The 18,075-nt window shown below is 47.6% G+C and overlaps 1 protein-coding gene across 1 annotated transcript in view; it reads right to left on the minus strand.

The window, feature by feature from the left end:
* Nucleotides 1-797: 797 nt before the first annotated feature.
* The window catches only part of IGFBP2 (insulin like growth factor binding protein 2), a 369,361-nt gene continuing 352,083 nt past the window's right edge, over nucleotides 798-18,075 (minus strand). Inside the window, exon 4 of the mRNA XM_086954489.1 lies at nucleotides 798-3,274. Coding sequence (XP_086810615.1) covers nucleotides 3,107-3,274 — 168 coding nt within the window. The 3' untranslated portion in view covers nucleotides 798-3,106. The remainder of the gene's footprint in view (nucleotides 3,275-18,075) is intronic.

Raw genomic sequence — 18,075 nt, forward strand, 5'->3', positions numbered from 1 at the left:
ATAGAAAGAGAGAGAGAGAAATATTGAGCGAAAAATAGAGAAGGAAAAATGGATAAAGAGAGCGGGGGCAGGAGAGAGGGGGAGAGAGAGAGATAGAGATAGAGAGAGAGAGAGAGAGAGAGAGAGAGAGAGAGAGAGAGAGAGAGAGAGAGAGAGGAACTGAGAGTGAGAGTGAGATGGATAGAGAGAGAGAGACAGTTAGAGAGAAAGATGGATAGATAGAGAGAGCGAGAGAGAAAGATAGATAGAAAGAGAGAGAGAGAAATATTGAGCGAAAAATAGAGAAGGAAAAATGGATAAAGAGAGCGGGGGCAGGAGAGAGGGGGAGAGAGAGAGATAGATAGATATATATATATATATATATATATATATATATATATATATATATATATAGAGAGAGAGAGAGAGAGAGAGAGAGAGAGAGAGAGAGAGAGAGGAACTGAGAGTGAGAGTGAGATGGATAGAGAGAGAGAGACAGTTAGAGAGAAAGATGGATAGAGAGAGCGAGAGAGAAAGATAGATAGAGAGAGAGAGAGAGAGAGAGAGAGAGAGAGAGAGAGAGAGAGAGAGAAAAGGAGAGAGGAGCTGAGAGTGAGAGTGAGATGGATAGAGAGATGAATAGAGAGAGAAAGAGAAGTAAGGGAGTGGAGCTGATGTGACCTCTTTGCCAGGGGTGCTTTTGGTTTCCAGTCCGGCCATTTTACAAATGGAGCTTCTAATGTGAGGAAGTTAGAGGCGGCTGAGTAATAAAGCCACATATGCTTTACTCTTGAAAAAAATAACCACTTGCAATCAGTACACCGATTTTATTTGAGGCAACAGAAGCAAACGAGAAACGATATATTTTCATCTGTACAGTCAGAAGTCGAGTAATGTGCCCAAAGATTACAGATACATGACCCTGCCCTCCCTCCTCCTCCCTCATCCAACAGCATTTTACAATTTCATATAAGTCTGAAAAGTTGAAATGAATTTCTGTAGCACTCTCTTGTTCTAAACCGCGTTTATCCTCCTCTCCCTCCATAGTAAAGTCTTTGATTTGCAGTATCCCACGGACCAAAGTTATACCTGTCTTTGCCTTAATGGGGCTTCATGAATACGTGAGCTTGTATAGTGTTCACTGACTGTACAGCTTCCAGGCACTTGAGTTTATTAAGCGTTCATGAAATGTGCTGCACAGAAAGCACTGGAGACTGAAGCCCTCACCAGAATGTCAAAAGAATGTAGTATTCTGCCGGATCACCACCAGGGGGCACTAACGCGCCGCACTCCAAACGTACAGAGTAGTCTAACACATCTACATGAAGACTCCAGCAACTAGTGCCAATTTGGTCAGTATTTCTGTTTGCAAAGTGATTATCTGGTGACTCAGATCTAATACGGGGCAGCAAAGGTAATTCACCAGACGACAAAAGGCTTGGAATACCAAGAAGAGGGTACACACTGGACATACTTCTTGAAAGGTAAGGGATATTTTATCCTATGTGAAAAGGCATTTTGCCATCTCAGCTCCTGTTAACTGAGACATTTTCACATTTATTGTGCCAACTGGATGCCCTTTGCTACCAGCACCATAGAGGCAGTCAAGGATTGCCTCGTCGCAAATCTGCTCACTATCGACCCTCATCCAAGACATTCCCAGAAGCACCCACATCACTCCCTCCCTCACTGAACTTCACTGGCTCCCCATCCAGAAATGCTGCAAGTGTAAGCTGCCCATCCACGCCTACAAGGCCCCTCACAACACAGAACCAGCTTACAACCACGACCGACTCCCACTCTACCATCCCACCTACTACTACTCCCCACCTCTCTCTCCCTCGCACGAGTCCTGTGCCTCCGCAGAAGCAAGGCTGGAGGGTGCGCCTGCCCCTTCATCGCAGCCAAAAACTGGAACAAACTCTCCAAACACATCAAAACTGCTGCTACACTCCTTAACTTCCGCAAGAAGCTGAAGACCGGGCTGTTCAACTAGGAGCACCGCCAGGCCCACAATCCTGCCCCGGTGCCTGGATACCCTCACGGGTAATAAGTTGCACTCTACAAATCCACATACCATAACATAACACCTCACGTGACTGGAACACAAGGTTTGCTGCATGTTTAATTTTCACGCGAGATAACATGAAATTCCTGCAGAATTCTGGCAGAATATTCCGAAAAAAAATGTAGCCATTCTCACAGGCCTACCCATTACCGCTATACTATTCAGATGAACTTTGCCAATCACCTTTTACCGTGTCTATACTTATACATTCCATGTCGCAGCAGCCACATCACACTCCACCTAAGAGACCTGCACTGGCTTCCCATCAACAAGAGGATCATCTTCAAGCTCCTCACCCATGCACACAAGGCACTCCACAACACCGGATCTGCATACCTCAACAGACGACTCACCTTCTACACCCCCAACCGCCAGGTCCGCTCCGCCGACCTCTCACTCGCCACCGTCCCCTGCATCCAAAGAGCGACCTCCGGCGGCAGATCGTTCTCCCACCTGGCCGCCAAGACCTGGAACACCCTCCCCATCCACCTACACCAGACCGAAGACCTGCTGACCTTCAGGAGACTACTCAAGACCTGGCTGTTTGAGCAGTAGCAGCATCCCTCCCCCCCAGCACCTTGAGACCCTCACGGGTGAGTAGTGCGCTTTACAAAAATTCTTATTGATTGATTGATTGATTAATTTGCATTCATTACTCCACAGCCTGCTAATCATGAATGACACAAGCTTTACTGAATGACTTTTACATATTTCAACCGATACCAGCGGTGCACAGGTCTACTGGAATATCAGTGGCTGATTCTCTAGCAGGACTTCTGCAGGGATGGTCGGGCTGGGGCACAGTGAGCCATACAAGTAGAGAGGCACTCTGCACCATAAGTGACTTGACACAACCCTGGCTCCCCCCAATGGCCCTCTCTTAGTACTACTATGTTTGGGTGAGGGAACACATGCCCTCATGTAAAAAAAAAAACACAAAAAGGAAACTCCCCACAAGAGCAGCAGATGTGACTATAAGCACCATTGAGCACTATATACAGACAATAAACTTGGTTAAAGCCCTAGCCCCCGACAAGCCACGCGGTGCTCTGAGGCCGGTTACTGTAGACGCAGGGGCAACGCTCCTCGCTCCTCCTGTTTGTGACTGGTGAAATATTGGGGGCACTCAGGGTCCCCCCGCACAGTGGGGGCTCCTGGAATATTCTTGCCAGTCACTGGATCGACACACCAGCACTCTCCCCGCTGGCCATTGAGTGACATCTTGCACTGGAGGAGAGAAAGAGAAAAAGGACAAACAATTCATTAATAAAAGAAAGTGAAAGCTACTCCCTAGGAAAGAAATGTATGTGGATGTCAGATGCCTAGCGTGGCATGCAGACCAAGTACATCACGCTGCCTTAAGGCTCTGGCACTGACGCAGAGTTGTGAAAGCGCGAAATTCAATTGCGTCCACTCATCGTCCATACAGTATTCTGTTTGATGCACTTGCACGGCTCCTACAAATCAATCTCTCGACATCAACTTAATTTCTAGCCTCAAATTTCAAATACCTTTACATTTAAAGAACGTTTTAAAATGTTAAAGTTTCCATTTTGCTTATTTATTCAGATATACTTTATTAATCTGTTAATATTATTTCATTTTCTAAGAAGTTAAAGACATCCTGAGCAGGCATCACGACCCCTGGTTAAGAACCTTTGTCTAAAGAAATTCAGAAGGAGTATCTGATGAAAAATGTGCTCTGTCACTGTTTAGAATTTGAATTTAGGATGTGAATTAAAATTAAAATAAAAGTAAAAGTACAGAGTCATTGCTTACAATTTAAATTGAGGATATGCATTAAAAATAGAAACTGCAGAGTCACTATTTAGAATTTAAATTATGGATGTGAATTAAAAATAAAAAGCCCCCAATCATTTTAAATAATTTAAAGTGGTGATGCAGTATTTCCTTTTATTAAAAGAGGAGCCGGAAAAGATCAGGTTTGGTTGACTGGAGTTATGTGATACTCCTTATTTCTATGCTTCCAAGGGTTTGAAAAGATAAAGGCGTGTAGTCAATCGACACCTGACTATGGAATGCTTCACCATTATTTGAAAGGGCATACAGCCAGATTCATGAAGGTACCATTCTGCGATTAGCAAATTGCGAAAACTAGCGTTTCGCATTTTGAAAATCGCAGAATGGCATTCATGTAGAAATGCGATGCAAAAAAGCGAATCGCAATCGATCGCAATTGCCGATTGCGATCTTGCCACAATCGCATATTAATCGCAGAATCGGCTATTTTCAATGTAGAAATTGCGACCTCGCAATTAGCGAAATCGCAATTTGCGATCTCGCTAACTGCGAGATCGCAAAAACGGGAAGTCGTATTTCGAGCCCACTGATGACATCACAACCAGGAAGTCGGCTTACCACACCCACAAACAGAACACAGAGCCAGGGAGTGGTAGCAGGATACTGAAGAGCACCAAACCTTACACTGTGCAGCACCCCAATAGGAAAAATGTTCACCAAGATGTCCCAGGATGCAGCAGGGAGCAGTGGGCAGGAGAGAAAGCGCAAAATCAAGTTTTCGGAACTTGAACTGGAGCATCTAATTGAGGGGGTCTCCAAGGATCTTCGGAAATGACTCCCGGAGGGTGCCAGAGGCAGATAAGCGCAGGATCTGGCAGCACATCCGCGCTAAGGTCAATTCGGTTGGGGTGACCCAGCGGTCAATTGATGACCTTAAAAAGCTCTGGTACGACCTGGGAGGTAGTTCTAAGGAGCGTATCGCGGAGAGGCTTGGGGAGCGACTGGCCACCGGTGGAGGGGAACCTGTAGCCACACCGAACACCCCATTGGAGGACCTGATAGAGGACACCATTGCACCAGAAGCCTACGTGGGGGTCATGCAGCTGGACTCGTCTCGACCCAGCCAACAATCTGAAGGTGCCATGCGACTGCGACCCTGTCCCCCAACAATGCCCATGACTCCTGAGCTAGCAATATGACATTCGCCAACAATGCAGCCCATGCACACCAGAAAAGCCCCATTGCATTGTGGTAGTTGTAGTGAAATCATGTACCCCTAGTTAGCTCAACACAGCCAGAGCAGTAAATTAAAAGTAAGTCCAAAAGCCAGTCAGGGAAAGCAAGCCTGCATGCATGTATCAACATTGCTTGTGCAAGATACATAACATTAATCATGCACCCTTTCACATTGAGCAAGCCAGCACAGATAGCGAGGCCCTGCACATCGCCGAGACCCAGGAGGACACTGAGGGTGAGGGCCAGTCCACCCAATGACCGGGCCCATCACAGCCACCAGCAGTTCTCCCACCACCACCACCCCGTGCGGACAGGGCCACCCCTGCAGCCACAGCCGTGCAGCCAACACCCCAGCAAACAGCCACAGCAGTGGTACAGGCCCCACCACCAGCGCCTAGGAGGCAGATGAGGCGCACAGCTGGAGCCAGATCACACACCAGCGCACTGAGGTGCCAGCAGCATCAGGGCCTAGCAGGCACCGGCAGGGCACTTCAAATACCTGATCCTGGCCTGGCCATCGAACGCCGCATGCTGGCAGTGCATCGTACACAGGCGCGTCACCTGGCAGCGATTCTCACCCAGATGCAGGCGACAAGCCAAAACATTGCCCAGATGACCGCTGCTGTCTGAGAGAACAGCCAGCTGCTGGTAGCCCAGCAGGACATGACCCGCCGACGCCACCTCCAACTACTGGCTGCCTATCGGCCTACACAAGATCTAACCATGTAGTTGGGAATGCAACATCACAACTGGCACGCAGGTCACTCGCCATGCAGGGCCAGATGGTGCAGTGTTGCCAGGATGTGGCCAAGTCTCTAGATCTGCTTACGGCAGCAGTGCTCGGCAGCCAGGCCACTGCCCATGGAGAAGCAGAGGGGCCTGACGACGTGAGTGAGGCAGCGTCAACCAACAGCAGTGCATCCTTGCCACCGATGCCTGCACGTCGCCGCAGCAACTAGGGCCAACACCGTCCCTCAGGATACAGAGAGACGACTTGGGGCGTCTCGTCGTAACCGACAATGAGGACTCAGACCCTCTGAGGGAGGCCATGCAGTACACCCCTGCAAACCCACTACACCAGCATGGGGAGGTATGGAGTAATACTCTCTTCATGAGACACCAGAATTACTAAAGGCCAATTTATTGTGCATAAACAATAAAGATTAATGGTCTAACTTGATTCACACTCATGTCATTATTACATTTGTCATGCATGAGTGCAGTGTTTTGTGAGGGGAATGGGTGCACTAGAAACAGTTAATAGTGATGTGGTTGCAGCGCCTGTGTCCTTCAGTAGGATTTTCTCCGCGTGCATGACGCACATGTGGAGGCGGCCGGTTGTCCCCGTCAGACTCACTGCCAGATATCTCCACTGGTATCCTGCGCTTGGTAGCAATGTTGTGGAGTATTGCACACACGGCCACGATGCGGCAGCAGACCTCAGGTGTGTATTTGATGGCCCCACCAGTCTTGTGCAGTATGCGGAAACGGCTCTTCAATAGGCCAAATGTCCTCTCAATGCAATTTCTTGTTGTATGTGTGCAGCATTGTAACGCCGTTGCTGTGGTGTGGCAGGGTTGAGGTATGGGGTGAGGAGGTACTCACGTAGACCGTAGGTGCTGTCACCTGAGGGTAATAAGCACAGGGTGAGTGCCTATTCTGCGCAGATACATGCTCACAGTGTACTATTTGGGGGCATGTGTACTTACCTAGTAGGTGTCCTTCGCCAAAGTCTCCCCTGGCCAGTCGTGTGTGAATGCCACTGTGCCGGAAGATGAAGGAGTCATGCGTGCTGCCCGGATATTGTGCCACTATGTCCGTGATGTAATTCTTTGCGTTGCACACCATCTGGATATTGAGGGAGTGGTAGGACTTGCGGTTGCGGTACATGTGTTCCGTTTGTGCTGGTGGGCACATGTGGATATGGGTACAGTCAATGCATCCAATTACATGCGGGAATTGTGCAATGTTGTAGAATTTCAGCTTGGTGTCATTTATGTCCTGTTGGGTGGTGGGGAATGATATGTAGTGGTGTAGCCGGGTCAGCATTGCATCCAGGAAACTCCTTAGACAGCGGGACATGATGGGCTGGGATATCCCCCCTGCGACAGCAACTATCCGCTGGAAGCTTCCGGAGGCCAGTAGGTGCAGGCTGCACAATACCTGCACATGGGTGGGAAAGGCATTGGTCCTCCTTGTTGGATGCTGCAGCAGGGGGTCTAGGTCCTGGATCAGCTTAATGATCATTGGCCCATTTAGGCGGTACTTAGCATAGATTTGCTCCCTGGTTTGGCCCAGAAGGGTGACATGCTGACGGAATATCCGTTCCTGGATCCTACGCCTGTTCTGTGCTGCTTGCTGTAGCCGACGCCGCCTGACCACCATGTAGAGTCCTGGCATTGTGAGAATCCTCAGGCTCCAGCTGCATGTCCTTTAGTGTGTTTGGTCAGGCCTGCACCTGTTTGTAGTTAACTCTTTTTTTTTCTTTTTTTCTTTGCTGGTTACCACCTGGTTTGGGTTCTCCTTAAATAGCGCCTCGCAAATAGCGATTATCGTGTTTTTTGCAATCTACGATTTTTCTTGAATGGCGATTGAGATTATTTAGCGAGTTCGAATTTGATTTAGCAGAATCCATGGTTTCTCGCTATTTCTAAATCGCAAATGGGCTGGTTCCGGGATTCTGCGATTTTCTTTGCGAAATCGCAATTTGTATTTAGCGATTTCGCTATTTTGCTATTTTCACTATCATGAATTGCTTTTACTCAATTTGCGATCGCAATTGCTAATTCGCAGCTATTGCGATCGCAAATTGGCTTCATGAATCTGGCTGATAGTGCTGTGATTATGAGCCCAGTCCATGTAGTGCACCAAGCCATGGGCTTGGGGGGAATTAAACAATCAGCCCATTATCACAATATATTTAGGCGACACCAGACTCGAACATTGATCCTCCGCTCACCAGTCGGCAGCTCTCACCACTGCGCCATATCCTTTTCCTTGCAATGTACAGGGGTGCAGTACTATATGTGACCAAAAGAGGTCTCAATGGACACCTAGTGACAGCATTCGGTACTGCACCCTCACAACACTGCTTGTTATTTCTTCTTCATCAAAACACCCAGTTTCAGATGCCTAAGTAATTACTAATCCTTTAGTTATTCACCGACCATTATTTGTGTTCTAGTTACCATTTTGCTGCTTGCTCTGCAGAAAAAAGTGTTGGCTATATTCCACTCAGAAATACAATACATCTCCCTGGGGTCAGGCTCATAATGCATTAATAAAGCAAATATTTATGCTTTTAATCGGTGTCCATTCTTGGCTTGCATTGGCATTTATTTGTACTGTTGTGTAGAACTAGACACTTTTAAAGCCTAAACCCAGCCCTTTAATATTTAAAGGAAATTCCATCCTGAAGGTTGATGTAAATGTGTGACGAGTAAATGGAGAAAGTGCCAAAAGAGTAGCACGTGTTTCACTAGAAATTGCCATTGCCTTCCATCAGGGCAAAACTTGGTAATAATTATAAGCGCTTTCATCCCGTTGAACATGTCCCGTGTAACGTGTCTTAAAACCATAAAGTGCAGCATCACTTCTGCTGGTGATCTTGGAGCTATAAAAGGTCGGCTGTTTCTGTTGAGACATCCTTGCTTTTATGTCTGGAATTTATTAGGTGCCTTGATGCATGGGTGTGTTGAGTATTTTACCATTAAAGCCTCCGTGCTTCCTGCCTGTCTAATATGTTGTTTCTCAATCTTTGTCTCCAGTATAAATTCCCAAATTCTGTCGGTCTTATCTCCTAATTCCAAAGCCGGGCACCACTTACATTTAGTGGTAACTGATGGGAAACTGAAGCCAGTACCTCTCTTTTCCACTGATTTAGCATCAACCTGCTCCCAATCAAAACAAGAAATGTGGAAATGGAAACGTATGCTCAGCTAAATCTTTTCTGTTTATAATTGCATTTAGGGGAGCTGTACCTTAAATGGCTTATATAGGCCCCTTTAAAACTCTACAGGGACACCTAGTAACAGCCTTTGGTAATGCACCCTTTCCTTTCTTCATGGATTTTCTTTATTACTTATGCTACTGCTGGGATATTTAAAAAAAAAAACAACGTAACAAACATCAGCTCAAACTTTCACTAATGCGAGACCTATTGTATTGCAAATGCTTGTTTACTTATGCTGACGACACACACCTGACGATAAATAAACTTTCACAATCAAACATGGCTTCTATTCAAAAAGCTCTTAAAGCCTGATTACAAGATGCTGCTTCCTGTATAACCTCCAACTACTGAAATTGAACTTAGAGAAGACAGAAACCTTTATATTTGGTGGTCAATATTCCAATCGATCTGCTATGATTACTGGTGGCCGCCCTAATGTGGGCGTTCACTCCCCATCACCATCACATTTGATAATATGCTGTGTTTCCCTTCCCGCATTCCTAAACTCTCTGAATCGCTCACAGAACTCTTTGCAGAGTCCTGGCATTCCTTCTAACATTATTGTAATGCCATTGAGCAAGCACTTATTTCATCTTGGGTCCAACTTGCACTATTGAAATGCTACCTATCTCAAATTACCCAAAATATGCTCAAATGTCTTCAGTTGCTTCAGAACTTGGGAGCTAAGCTAGTCTTGGTCCTTATGGGGCATGTTGACATCATCCTCACCACAAGCGCGTAGCTGCCTTGAACTGGGTCCCTATTCAATAGTAGATTCTCTTTAAATCTCTGTGCATACGTCATAAGGCTCTGGCCAATGACGGCCCTAGTTTCATCAGAAGTCAATTTATTAGCATGATCTTTACGTTCTAGGTCCACCAGCCTCCTTGTTCTTCCTGAATTAAATGTCCTAGTTTCCCTGACAGATCTTTCTCCTTCTTTTGCCCTCTGTTAACAAACGTATGGAACAGTGTACTATCTAAATTCAGATCTATAGCCATCTTGTTGTTAGGTAGAGACTTCAAACCCTGGCTCTTCACTCCAGCTTACTGATCTGTGTTTTAGTGTAGTCTTCCCTGATCCCGGTATAACTCGTTGTAGCCACTGTTTGCACCCAAGAAGTGTACATAGATGTATATATTTTTTTAAAGCACTAACTGAAAAGTTCATCAAAAGTAATCTTCTAAATTCTATTTATTACATTCCTCCCAGCCTAAGCACATCATTTTTTTCACAAAGACCACAAATGTGCAACTGTTTTCTACTTTATGATCACTGTGCAGTTTGGGAATATTAGACCGATCCAAGAAAACGTTTTTACCAAGGGAAGAGAATACGAAGAGCCCAGGACAACATTAGCAGCTGAAATTTGCACCCACAGAGGTACTGCTATTAGGGGATTTCAACATCAAACATCTGGTAACCAATGCCCGTCCAGCCATCAAAACCAAAGAGCGGGAAGCCATGATTACATTTCTAATTAATTACAATCTACGCTCAGCAAAGCAAATTATATTGGAACAGAACCCTGCGGCTCATTTTTTACCAACATTTAAGTACATCTAGACTACTGATTATATTTTCCTATCACCGTTTCTGGGAAATAAATTAATCCGGATGGAAATTCCCCATCGTCACGAGAGCGATCATAACCCGTTAACCGTAAAAATGCATCTGCTAGTGCCAACCGCCGCTGAAATAACTGTGGTGGGGCACTCAACGCAGGTCGAACTCCACACCTTAGTAAGAAGAATCAAATGGCACACATCAGGTTCTGCCAAGGTCAAGCACAATGCTACCACAGATCTACGTCACCAGTGGGATAACGCTATCATCAAATTACAAGACCTCTTAACGGGTCCCGAGGCTCAATATAGACCTTACGGGCTACGTCCGTAGCGGACCTTCGACCCAGTGCTAGCCACTCAAAGGAAAGCCCTAAGGAGGGCCGTGCGCCTGCATAAATTGAACGGCACTGTGCACTCCACCAACAACATGGCCTTACTGACCAAGGCCTTCAAAAAATCATCATGGGATGCTAAGAGACTAAAAGAACAGAATGAGTGGCTAAAAATATTCGCCCTGCTAAGGGGCAAAAACCTGTCCCAGTTCTGGAACTATATGAACAAGCTCCGTTCCTCGAATAACAACAGAGGGAAAGCAGTTCGTGAAGATGATTGGGCCCTGCATGTGACTCAACTATATGGCTGCGACACGGCGGATCCTGTGGTGATCGAACTAAGAGACCGTGTCGATTCCACCCAGACAGAAATCCATGAGCTGACCACTGCAGCCGAAGTCTCCAAGTATTTGAAGGCCATGAAAAATGACGGGCCCAATGACCTTCCTGCAGGGGTATTAAAATGCGCTCTGGAAGAGTGGGCCGAACTTTTGGCCCCGATATATAACAACGTGTTTACGACCTGTCAGCTACCAGATTCATAGCTAGGTTCGATCTTATGCCCCATATTTAAGAAAGGAGACCCCACGCTATTAGATCTTGAGGCGAATGCATATGCCTGGTGTCTACTTAAGTTTTTAATGGGTAGCAGAAAACAACATTCTACCATACTTCCAAACAGGGTTTCGATCTTCGGCTCCACCATAGATAACATCACAACCTTGGCCATTCTGAGTCAACAAGCAGCACAAAAAAACCATCTTCCACTCTATTGCTGCTTTATAGACTACAGCGCGGCCTTTGACAAAGTGTCTCGCAACATTCTATGGAGGAAACTGGATAAATGGGGGATTCCACAGAGGCTGCTAGGAGCCCTTATCTCCTTGCACAAGAACACTTGGTTGCGAATCAAAACTGGCCCAAAGACTGTCTCCAGAAAAATTGCAATCGGAGACGGTTTAAAGCAAGGCTGTGTTCTTGCCCCTCTTTTGTTCAATCTCTACACTGTTGACCTGGGAACATTTATGGAGAAAAGCAATCTTCTCCCTCCAAAATTGGGCCTTGATAAAAGGAATCTGCATATTCTACAATACGCTGACGATATTGTCATAATGGACCAGGCAAAATCGGGGCTCCAACGAGCGCTAAGCAAGCTCCATACATATAACACCGCCAACGCCTTAAAAATCAATCAGGAAAAGACCATGGTTCTGATATTCGGCGGCTGTAAGAACAAGAGAAGTCTAAGGTGGCACATTGGGCCTGCAAAGATCAATTCAACTACAAAATACAATTATTTGGGAGTTTGGTTTTGCGAGTCTTCTAGACCATCAGCTCACTTAGCGGCCTTGAAAAAAAGAGCAGGTGCAATAACATACTTCCTGACCCGACTGAACCAGACCCCGAGCAGCCCCTCCGCAGAACCCATTTTGAAGGTGATCAAAGCTACACTACTCCCTGCCTTTAACTATGGGCATCAGGCCTTCCCTGGTGCATGCTCTGCTAGTCTTGACCTCACCCAAGTTTCCACCTACAAAAAAATCTTTCATCTTCCGAAATTCATTTAGAGGGCAAGACTACGTTTGGAGCTGGGCCTACAAAGACAATCCATCTATTGCGAGGCAGATACTCTGAAATATTTTATAAGGTCATTAAAAGCTGCAGATACTACCTTAAAATCCCGGCTAAAAGAAACCTTTGCCAGTCCTGGAAATCCATGGAATCGTCAGATTACAAAGGCCATAAAACGCTAGAGATCGACAACTCACTACTAACTTCAGACACTATTCCATATCCAGTCTGGAAAAAAGTTATCAATAAGCAGGTGAAACTAATCTCCCATCGGATGGACCTCCAGGCTTTAAAAACACCTATTGTCTTGCTCCCCCTTAATATCTCATACCATCCTGGGGTACCACAATCTTATTTGCTGGAAAATCTAAATGCAGTGGCTCGGAAGAACATAATGTTCATGCGCCTCCTAGGCCTGCGCTCTACGGCCTTTTACAGATTGGCGCCTTCAAAGGAGGGGGGGGGCCTGCAGACTGTGCACCTACCACACTGAATCATGGTTGCATCTTTTGTGCGTTGCCCTGTCATGGATGCCCCTAGAAGATTACTCTTAAAACACGTATTTTTAAAATGGGGCATTAGGTCATGCTGAGAGGCAACGGCCCTGTGTTTTACTGCTTCAGACATTCAAGCGCTCGCAAGGATTGGAAAGTTTGTAAGACTCCTGGACAATCTTTTTTCACCCTCTTTGGCCCCAGTGCTTGCAGCTCCTCCCCCCCCAAAACTCATCACAGACGTTTTTTGTCCCATGGTTTAGCACCTCCTGTTTTAATCTATTTTATTTCTGGCCTAGCTCAGTAGTGTGATCACACTGGTAACTATAAGTCTGCTTTTATATGCATAGACTTTTTAATCCTGATAGTGTGTTTTATCCAGTTTCGTTTTTAATATGATAACTGTGCTAATGTTGATATTTTATAGCAATGGTTTTAATTAACTGCGCTAATCAAATAAACTTGAAACTTGAAGTAGCAGCTGTTTGAAAACCATAAATTGGTTTATTCCATTTGAAAGATCTGATCCAAGATCTTGACCAGACTAGTAAAAAGACGCGACAGTTTACGCACCCAGTTGTGGATAACCTGACGTCTGTTTACCAGTTGCCTAGGTACCACGGGTAATTAGCATCTCCAGACTCTGTTGGAATTGAAAAGTTTGCAGCTGCCAATCTACTTCCTTCCCCATCAGCGATGGCATCATTATCACTGCGCGGCTGGAGCTCCCGTCCAATGGCCCCCAAGCGAGGCTCAGTGCATTGCAGGTATTTGCTCAGGTCCCATCTTGCCACCACGCCGGTAGTCATCAATGAGCGAGGATCTCCTTCCTGGCAGCACCGGGGTGGGTCCTTGCCAGACCATGTCTCAAAGGCAGATTCCACTCAATGACTTCAAGGGGGATTCCACAGCAGCAATTAAGCAAAAGGAAAGGATGCGAGGTGTGGCCACCCCAGGAGGCTTCCAGCCCTGGCAGCTCCCAGCACCTTCTGCTGTTGCATGCCATCTCCATGTTGACTGTGGTTAGGTTCATCCTTGTCTGCTAAGCTTCTTAATTACAGCAGATCTCTCTCTCTCTAGAAAAGCGCCTCCTATGTAATTGAGTTAGGGGGTAGAATAATGTGTTCTGAAAATCTTTAATTCAGAGTTAGTCAATCTCTAAGCTCTTTATTAGCCCTCAGTTTCCTAGACTGGAATGAGGGCCACAGGTCAGGGTGCAGTTTCCTGCATCCCAGAAGGACTGAAGGTTGAGTGAACAGCAGTGTTGACCAGACGTGGTCTTTCCACGCCTGAAAATGGGTACAGATCTGGGATCTCCCGAACAAGCTTTTTTAATTTAAAGCAGGTTGCATTTACACTGCAGTAGCCATGAGTGATCCATATCCAGGGGAGGTTGGAATAGTGAGCTGCAACCTCGATCAGATAGGATTCCCAATTGCAGCAATATTGCAGCATATTACACAAGAGACATATACTCTGTATGTTATTACTCATGTCAGGTTCCTCTGGTTAACAAACCTCCTGGCACCCAGGTCCTTACCAGGTTGGACATCGTGATGAGCGGAGTGTGGAAAGTCTATGGGTCCAATTCACAAATGTAAACTTAGACTTTAGACTAAGTTTCCTACATTTGGGTATTCACAACGATAAAGTTAGGAGTAGTAAGTTCACGGGGGATGAACCTCTGCCCGCTGGGTGGAGGCTCCGCCCCATGGGTGGAGACTCGGTCCTGAGTAAGGAAACTCCCCCCTCATAAAGTAACTACTCATACCTTTGCAAAGTGGTCCCAATGTGTCTACACTGAGGAAAACTTTAACAAAGATGGGCTACGCAAACACCTAAACCATGACCTCATCTATGAAATCAGGCTGGCTGACCGTCACGGCTAGGATCATCACCCACCTAAGAGTTCCATAGGAGCCTGACCAGTGCCTAGGTCCATCACAGTGTTTTGAGCCATACGTGCCCACTTCGGCAACCATTAAGTTCAGGCCAGAAAAAGTTGCACAATTTACCGCACCCGATATTATCTCACTTCTCAGGTATTAGAATTCATCGGGTACGATAAATAGCACCATCACTGCTCTCAAAGTCGGGCATAACATGCAGATTTTCATGTTGGATGTGCCAAAACTTTATTTGGGTACCATAGAGCTCAAAATCTCAAAATGCCAAAACAGATCCAGAGGCACCTCAAAGCCTCTTTCAATGGATATACCATGGAAGCCCTCGAGCCTTCACACAGAGGAGTATACATAGGGGCGTGTGTCCTGCAGGACCAGCGCTACATGATTTAAAATGAGATCGACTTGTTTGAGTTCTCTCTTTCCTTCAACATTTTTGGTGACTCAGTTCTACCCCACAAATGATCTGGGTGCCCCTTTTCTGTCCTGTGCCCATGAGAGATATAATATGCATGTTTTTAGATAAAATTGTGGCTTGATTTTTATGTGTATTCCTGAGTATCAGGAAAACAAATAGACAAAAAATGTCCCTCAAGGGGGGCATGGCTTGGGTAGCCATCATGGTGGATGCAGCCTGACCAAACTCCGTCCACCCACGCCGAAAATCCGTTGATATCCTACATATATCCTGCCCAGAGGAGTTAAAAATTGCAGCGGCCGATGCCCTAACATTGGGACTATCGTGCTTTGCTCCTTCCTGGGGTTGCTGTGCCGGAGTGGAGATTCTGGAGAGGGAGAGCTCCGGAGAGGCGTTGGTTGGGCCTTCTCCCGACGGCCCGGCCGAGCTGAGGTGCTGAGATCTCTGAGGTGGGTGCGGCTCTGCGAGCCGGAGAGGCGCTGGCAGAGCTCGCAGGTGGCTGTCGGGACCACGCGCGCGAGTGCGGAGACTAGACCTGGACTCGAGGTTGGGGTGCCGTCGTCCCTTTCCCGTTGCTTGGAGACCCACCATTGAGTTCCCCGCATGACTGGAGGCACGGTTGGGCCGGCGTACAGCACTCGCCGCGACCCATCGATCTGCCTGCCTGCATTGTGGGGATCCAGCCAGCACCCTCAGTGACACCGGGCTCGGTCAGACCTGCTTGGGGAGAGCCGCCAGTTCCTGGTGGCCCAGCTCGACTGTACGCCGCAGTAGAAGCGTCGGTTCCACATGTGATGTCCTGGGTGATGAGTACGGAGCCTGTGCCTGGATTGGCCTGGGACGCTGCTGCCGGTGAACCAGAGTTCCCCCCTTTCCATTGGTGACTGAGGCTCCTGGACGTGGGGGCTGGCAGTGAGGTGTGCCCCCGCTCTTGGGAGTGCACTGCGAGAGACCTGGGGGCTTCCGAATTGGTGGGGGAGCGCTGCTACCACCCCTCCCCCTCACAAGACACCATTTTGCGGCACAGTAGGCCGAGAACAGGATGCGGCCTGCGCTGGACATAGCTCACACTTATCCAGACTACACCATCGGCGCAGCACTGGTGCCTGCGACTGGCTCGGCCGATCCGATCCGGCGTGGAGTAGCGCAGCTGGTGAGGGGCGATTGGAGTGCACAGAACACACCAAACGAGGTGGGAGTAAATTCGAAGCTGACACCCATGCTACTACTCATTGTTGCCGGCACCCTCCTCTTGCCTTTCACTGGCTGAGCGGCCCCGCTGGGGCTGTGGCACTGTCTGCCGCTCCGGCGATGTCCAGATGCTGTTAGGCCCTATAGAGGACGAGGCCCAGAGCACCGCTACCACCCACACAGAGATGTAGTGTGGGGTTGCCAGCCTGTCCAAACCCCATTCAGGGAACTGTTGCCTAGCGAGGACTGAGGGATGCCATAGGAAGACAGATATTCCCCTTCCATGATCTTTGCTTGTCGACCTGCGACACAAGTTGTCTGCATCCACTGTAGCCACGATGTGGGGTGATGGTTTACGTCTTGGCTTGACTGGGCGCCCGCCGTGCCTCTGTGGTGTTGTTGGGCAGCCTGGGTGGGCACACCTGAAAGATTCGCTGATCTTCTCCAACGTCGGCACTGCCCGACTTGGGACCTACGCTGAATCCTACTCCATGGTGCTCCTCTTCCCCGAGTCCAGGGCCACCTGCAGAGATGGGCAAGAACAGACCCGGGGGAGCAGACCCCAAACAGGGCACCATCGATCAATTCACATCAACCACTGGGGGGCCATGGGCGGGAATGAGGGCGCTACGTCTCCAGATAATGTGGCCCTGCTGGCGGCAATCAATCATGCCAAAGACACCCTGGATGCCAAGATAGGTGAGGTGGGTTCCGAGGTCTCCTTTTTATACGCAGATCTTTGATAAGCAGTGGATTGCATCACTGAGGTTGAAACCCAGGTCTCGACGGTGGAGGACACGGTGCCCACCCTTCAAAAAAAAGTGAACAAGCTCACGGTGGTGTCCCAGGAGCTGTCCACCAGGATGGAGAATGTGGGGGGTCATGCAAGGCGCAACAATCTAAGCTTTGTAGGTCTGCCAGATGGATGCAAGGATGTTTCAATGACCAATATCATCGCCAAATGGATCACAGACATCATGCCAAATGATCTCCTCTCCTCGACCTTCGTAATGGAGCGGGCCCACCGAGCCTTGATGCAAAAACCTCCCCCAAGTGCGGCCCCCAGGCCAGTCGATGCCAAAATCTTGAATTATGCCAAAAGGGACGCAATCTTGCGATTCACCAGAACTCACAAAGACGGCTTTCAACATGACTCTCGCTCCATTATGGTATTCCCGGATTAAACACGCCAGGTCCAGCAACAACGCCAATCCTTCACCGCTGCGAAGCTCAGACTGCATGAGCTGAACTTGCAATACATGTTGCTGTATCCAGCCAGGATGCTCGTGATCTACAACTCCAAATCTTTCTTCTTTGATACTCCGAGGCCGTTTTCACATGAACAGATGAGCGCCCTCAACTTAGGCCAAACTCTCCACCTGTGGTTGATTCAGATTCTTCTCGCAGCTTACGTAGTCAACGGCCACGGGGAAACAAATCCAAAAAACAACGTGGCTCCGGATCAAGCAGGATGTCGGCAAGTCCGGAGTGGCCACCTTGACAGTCCAGAAGCCGTATAAGTACTCAAAGCTCAAGTTATTTTGGGACTGCTCTGTTTAGAACCTTGATAACAATAGTTTCCTTAGGGTGGGTGTGTGGT

The sequence above is a fragment of the Lissotriton vulgaris genome, chromosome 2_1, assembly GCF_964263255.1.
Source record: "Lissotriton vulgaris chromosome 2_1, aLisVul1.2, whole genome shotgun sequence".
Classification (NCBI taxonomy): domain Eukaryota; kingdom Metazoa; phylum Chordata; class Amphibia; order Caudata; family Salamandridae; genus Lissotriton; species Lissotriton vulgaris.